Source organism: Vicia villosa, unplaced genomic scaffold (genome assembly GCF_029867415.1).
Source record: "Vicia villosa cultivar HV-30 ecotype Madison, WI unplaced genomic scaffold, Vvil1.0 ctg.000114F_1_1, whole genome shotgun sequence".
NCBI lineage: Eukaryota > Viridiplantae > Streptophyta > Magnoliopsida > Fabales > Fabaceae > Vicia > Vicia villosa.
Window position 1 is genome coordinate 1,045,993 of NW_026705022.1, and position 6,801 is coordinate 1,052,793.

The 6,801-nt window shown below is 30.4% G+C and overlaps 1 protein-coding gene across 1 annotated transcript; it reads right to left on the reverse strand.

Annotated features, from left to right (window-relative positions):
- Positions 1 to 2,559: 2,559 nt before the first annotated feature.
- Positions 2,560 to 5,139, reverse strand: LOC131624322 (pectate lyase-like). Its single transcript, XM_058895269.1, has 3 exons — positions 5,004 to 5,139; positions 4,134 to 4,874; positions 2,560 to 3,223 (listed from the first exon to the last, which is right to left on the reverse strand). Exons 1-3 carry the CDS (start codon positions 5,114 to 5,116, stop codon positions 2,860 to 2,862), a joined length of 1,218 nt encoding a protein of 405 aa, XP_058751252.1. The 5' UTR covers positions 5,117 to 5,139; the 3' UTR covers positions 2,560 to 2,859.
- Positions 5,140 to 6,801: the final 1,662 nt, after the last annotated feature.

Here is a 6,801-nt window from a genome sequence, read left to right on the forward strand (position 1 = left end):
TCGAAGCATTAGGAAGCTAATTTGATATTCTGTATGTTATGATAGGATTGGTTATCACTTGATGAATTAATTATGGTGTTGTTATGTGAAAACCATGTAATTATATTTATGTGTGCTATGAGTTTGTAAACAATGAATGACAATTGTTGGCATGATATGTGGTATGATATTCACGATGAGTGTGATTGAATATATGCTAGTTGTTGTGCATTGTTGTGATTGTTATTTGATATATATGTTGTGTACAATTGGTGGATAATTCATTGTGTGAATTATTGTGGTATGCAGTATATTAAGATTATATGATAATCTTAATTGCATATGTGTCGTGATAATTGTACATGCATTTATGGGGAGTTGGAACTCCGATTGGATTTGATCCTTGTGTGGAAACATGAGTGACTTTGTTCCCTTTTGTGGATTCGGAAGCGGTGAACTATATGTTCATAATTTGAGGGCTTTGATCTTGTCCGGATCAGAAGCGTGACTCTAGTTTCGATCGGGAGCGGTGAGCTTGATACTCACAATGATTCCACATGCATTGAGTCAAATTTATTACATTCAAGTCACATTGTGTGCTATGTGATTGTTTTTGAATTGATGTGATTGCTTTGTGTGAATATTGAGAATTGTGTTGAATGTGCGATAATTGTGGAACTTATTCAATTATGAAGTGTGATGAATGATAATGCTATTGTATGTTATGTTCATTGGACATATTATATATATATATATATATATATATATATATATATATATATATATATATATATATATATATATATATATATATATATATTCATTATGATGCGTATTCCCACCCTTCTGTTTGAATGATGTTCATTATGACATCGTGCAGGTTCTGACGAGTAGTGAGCTTGTCTGAGGATTTAGCCGAGGAGCTTTTGAGTTTGTTGTTTTGATTAGGCAGCGAGTCATATACTCTGATCATGTAACACTTGGGGTAATTTTATTTGAACTCATGTTTTCATTATTTCGATATTATTATATTTTTGTGTTTCAACATGATAATTTGAATATGTTTGTTGAAGGCTATGTCGCCTAATTATTGAATTTCGTATAGCATGGTGGATTATGTTATTTTGAATTGGTAGATCAATATAGTATATGATATATTCATTGAAATTGTTGATCATAATTGTTCTTCCGCGTGTGATATGCATATTAGTGAAACATGAAGTTTTCAATTGTGTTATGAGATGATCAGATGCATGTTTGCATGCTGTATTTCGTTTTTGGGTTTTCATTATGATGAAAACAACATGTGACACCCTTTTTAGTATGTGCATGTTAATACTCTGTGAACATTCTTTATATTCGGGTTTTAGAAAAGGGGTGTTACATTAGTGGTATCAGAGCATGGTCGACCAGTTGGTCAAGGTCATTAATGTCTTTTATTCCCGTTGTATTAGATTTGTGTATTTGACACGATCAATACTGTTTTGTCTGTTTTGGTTCTTGGTTTTCCTAGGACGATGGTTGCTGGAAGGAACGATGATGCCATTGCTGATGCATTGAGGATGTTGGCTGGATCTCTTAGTAAGATTCCTCAAGTGAATGCTGATAATCGGAATGGTGATGATGAGTTTCGTGCTTTGGGGAAGTTCCAGAGGAACAATCTGCCTATCTTTGAGGGAGAGCATGAACCTGATAAGGCACAAGCTTGGTTGAAGGCAATTGAGAAGATATTTCGGGTTATGAATTGTAGTGATGCGTAGATAGTGCAGTTTGGTACTCACATGCTCGAGAAGGAAGCTGAGGATTGGTGGTGTAATACTGCTCAGAGGTTTGAAGAAGAGGATATTCAGATTACTAGGGATCTTTTCGCAATGCATTCTTGGAGAACTATTTTCCGGAATATTGCCATGGAAAGAAAGAGGTGGAATTTTTTGAGTTGAAGCAAGGGAATGGAACTGTGGCGAATTATGCTGCAAAATTCCAAGAGTTGATCAAGTATTGTCCCCATTACAATACTATGAATGCTGAGAGGTCGAAGTGTTTGAAGTTTGTGAATGCTTTAAGGCATGACATTAAGAAGTCTATTGGTTACCAATAGATTACTCGTTTTGCGGAGTTGGTTAACAAGAGTCAGATTTATGACGAGGATAGTAGGGAGAGTGCTTCTCACTACAAGTATTCGAATGATGGAAAAAGAGAAAGGTCAATACCGTGGAAAACCATACGATGAATGCAACAAGAATTCTAGATTAATTTTGATCCTTTATAATATTATCAATGATAATGTTAAGTTTATAAACATGTTTATTCTAATCATTTTTATTTGTCACGTTTTATGTTTTTATATTTTATATTTAAGTGATATATTTTTTTTAATAGGCAATTTGTACCTAGTCGGATTTAAACTTTAAAATGTTTGTTTATTGTTTATTGTTGATTTTAACTTTTTTTTTAATAATTTTAATAACATTAAGTTTTTGTTATTTTCAAATTATTCTATCAAATTGAATAAATAAATATCTATATTAGTAAATAAATATAAATAAAAAAGAAGTTAACGTGCACATTGAAAAGTACTAACATAATTTTTTATAACCAACACTAACTGCATCTCATTTCATTTCCTTTCCATTGTACAACCAACATTGTCAATGTAATTAATCATCACAATATATGAAAAGAAAAAGGCATAGGTTGTAGTTAACTTAACCCAAAAGTAAATAGCTTAATAATCAGATATATAAAACTCTTAATTGCATGCTATAAAAAAGTTGAATTATTGACAATAAAAAATCAAAAATAAAAAAATGAAATACAAAATTTCATTTTTCCATCTCTAATTTTTTTATCGTTAATTCAATTTTTTTTAGTAGCGAATAATCAGCAACGCGCGCCCTTCTTACAATTAAGCACGCCCGAAGTCGAAGTAATGGAACCAACAAGAGAAGCCGGTCTAGCACTAAGACTTGAAGCCCTAGCATAGATAGAAGAAGAAGCAGCAGCACCAGTTTGTCTAAAGAATGCTCCATTTAAGAACAAATCACCTTCTGATCTCCAATTCCAACTATTGTATTCACTTTCTGGAGCATCTTCATGTTTTGTAACTTCTTTGCTAAATCTGTTGTTTGGTGCAAGAAATCTGTTTCCTTGGCTGTTGATTGTAGGGTTTGCACTTCCTCCTATTGCATACATTTCCCAATGTGTGTAATCATTGTTTACCACATGGAAATAACCATGTCTACACCTGAAAATAATGATTATTTATAGTTATATATGTTTTCATAAAATATAAGAATGTGTTACAAATATAATCTCTTTTAGTTATTTCTTCATTTATTTTATTTATATAAAAATTAACATAAATTATATAAATATAATCTCTTTTAGTTATTTCTTCCATTTGTCTAACTTAAAATTTATTTTCCAAATAAAAAACTATATTATTTATAGATCATATTTATTTTGAGCCGTATCACTAAAAATAAGATTCTTACCGGCACAAAGTTTTAAAGTGAATAGACAAATTAATTTTAAAAATTATAAATATTAATTAATATAAAATTTTTAAGTACTTTATTGACAAATACGTCTCCGTAATTGTAAGAGATCACTCAAAATAATTTATCATTTTATCTTTTTGCAAAATATTATGATGTGATACACATTAATTGGACATATGATATTGCGTGTTGATCTCACATAGTTTACTATTAAAAAAATTTCCTATAAAATTTAAGTAGTTTAATTGAAAAGTAAAAAAGGAAAAAATATATATCGTGTGACGAATAATTTTTAAAAAATTAGTCTTTAAAATTTATCTTCAAACAAATTACTAACATTATGATATGATCAATGTGAACTTTATTTAATGTGTTACCTCATAACCTCTATAACAAAAACTAATAAAAAATTATTTTAAATGTATTTTTTCACTTCTAAAAATGTATTTGCCAATTTGTAAAAATCAGAGATTATTTTGATGAATTATGCTTAGAAATGTGATGTGTAATAATTTGTATAATTACTCCAAGTTTTTACTATAAGCCATGCATGCCTTTTATTATTTTGGACCACAATAATAAATAAAAAGTACATTAATGATTTAAAAAAAAGAAAGAAAGATTTTAGCTAGCATCATATAAATAAATACATACCTTGGCATTCTTTGGACAAGTCCTTCACCAAAATGATTAAAAGCAATAGTAACTTGCATATCCTTATCTTGCACATAAGAATCACTATGTCCCAAAAGCATAACCTTATCATGATGAGTCATATAATTATTCGAAATAGTAATAGCTGTTGATCCATGAATAACATCAATAAGTCCATCACGACAATTAGACAAAGAACAATGATCAATCCAAACATGTTGTGAATTAAACACAGAAATTCCATCACCATCAGAAACTGTCCAAAAGCCACTATGCTCTGGTGAATCCCTTATATTAGTGTTCCCTAATGGCTTACAATCATGAACATTAATACCATGTATTATAACGTGGTTAACATAATGTATTGTCACACATCCACCATTTGCTATGTGAACATTTGCACCTCTTCCATCAATTGTTTTGTATGAGTTTACTAAGAGTTCTTGTTTTAATGTGATTACCATGTCTCTTTGGAAAATTATCCATAATGGTTCGTCTTGGATTGTGGCGTATCTTAGAGTTCCGGGTTTAGGGTTTACTGGATCATCGTCACCTGAATCTGTGACGATATAGATTTTACCATTTTTTCCGCCGATTGCGTCTTTGCCAAATCCTATTGCACAATCTGCTAGCCTTTGTCTGTTGTTTTGCCAATTTGGGTCACATCTCCAACAATCATCAATTGGGTTGCCTGTTCCACATGATAAATAGCCCAAGTTTCTCCTAGAGGCATTGATGCTCCTACAATAAGAGAAATTAAAAAGAATTCATGAATTCAAATGTGTAATATAATTATCATATAATGAATAATGTAGCTAGCTACACCTAACACAAGATAATTAAGAAGAAAAATATAAATGCTATAGTTACCTTTGCACATCTTGTACAACTAGTTCAGGGTCTTGAACTGCAGAGGATGAAACAAAATTTGAAGTTAGAATAGAAAGAGCAAAAAGAATAAAGAACCATGAAAGTGAACCCATATTTTTTTTTTTGAAAGTGTGAAGAGAGATAATTGTGGTGAATTTGGAAGGTGAAAGAAAGGTGTTTTTATAGAAAGAAAAAGCCGAGAGTGATGGCGTGATTAATATTACTATCAATTATGTGGGATCCATTAACTTTTTATCGTAATTTATGGATTTGTTAACCAAGTGTTTTTTCTTATGTCATAATAGTAATAGTTAGTTTCACTTTCACATTTAGTTACAGTTTGAAACCGTTAGGTAAACTTCAAAGGACTTCAAACTCAAAGTCAAATTGGTTGACCTCTGAATGCCAATGACCCACTAAATTGTACTAGTAGTAATTATTACTATTAAACTACTGTGTTTTTACATTAATGTATATGACATTAACATAAACATGAAAAATAAAATGTATAACAAATGAAAATGATTTTAAAATGAAAAATCCTTCAAAGTAAAGTGAAATTATTGGTCTTCTGTCCTAAATAAATAACTCCATTATATAATATACAAAGAAGAGTTCAACATTTTTAATGTGATATACAAATCGAGCCAGCAATCGAGCAATCGATTAGAATAATCGAACAAAAATGTTATTTTTGATCGACAAAATCTAAATTTCAATATGTTACTTTTATTTTCGTCGGTTCAATCTCGTATTTTTGACGAGTGTAGATTAAAAATTAGATGGATATGTTTTTTTATCACTTAAAAGTTTTATGAATGATACATCCTTCGAGATCTTCTTTATAAATTTATTTTTACAACCATTTATTATTTTAATACTTATAAAATTTAGGGAGGTCTTATTTCTGAAATCTCATTTTTGTACATCAACAACTTGATAGAGTAAATAAATAAAAAATATCTCATTCATTTTCACAGTGTGAAAATTTTCTTGGTTAGTCCTGTGTTTAAATTAGTAAAGTGAAAGTTATAATAATGACTCTTTTGCTCCATATTTTCATTCCTGAAATTGTGCCATGTTCTATTACAGTGATTACCACATGCAAAAAACCTGATAAGTAGTAGCAAACTACTTTTGATTTAATGTAAAAAGACTTCGCAATCTTACGGTTTGTATGCGTGCTAATCTGACTTTTACCTTTTAAGGTGGCACATTGCCTAATTTTTGCCTTTTTAGGATTTCGTTCTAAACTATTTTATATATAAAAAAAAATCCAAAACTAAAAAATTTCATCAAGAAAATCATTAAAGAATATCCTAAGAAAAACTTTAAATTTCATATTTTTTATTTTCTTACCTTTTCTTTTTTTTTTCTCTCTTTCTCCTAGTCGTTACTGCCACCAAGGATCCTCATTGATGACTTAAGCTCAAAAAGCCTCATGCATCTCGGAATCTTTAAGAAGTTATAGTTACATATGCAATACCTGAAGCCATGTAAAGGTAATAGCCTCCTCCTATAGCATTGAACGACTCCTTAACTCAACCATTGTAACACTAAATCTATTATTTTTCCTCTGGCAGAGGACAGGACACGAGAATTGTAAATATGTCTTTCTTTGTGTGGTTCCTTGTAAAAGCGTTTACAACAACATTGTTGAAAAATCATTCCTGACAATGCTGGAAACCATGGCATCTCCAGTTTATTTGAAGATGAAATACCATAACATTAGAGGTCAGACAATCATTATTAAAGCTGGTCTACATGGAGCTCGACTTATTTGTGAAGCAACACTGAA

Excerpts from the sequence above, each read along its gene's own strand:
- LOC131624322 (XM_058895269.1), bottom strand. The coding sequence starts at position 5,116 with ATGGGTTCACTTTCATGGTTCTTTATTCTTTTTGCTCTTTCTATTCTA. Across the intron at positions 4,875-5,003 it reads GTTGTACAAGATGTGCAAAG|GAGCATCAATGCCTCTAGGA; the intron begins GTAACTATAGCA and ends CTCTTATTGTAG. Across the intron at positions 3,224-4,133 it reads CTTGTCCAAAGAATGCCAAG|GTGTAGACATGGTTATTTCC; the intron begins GTATGTATTTAT and ends CATTATTTTCAG.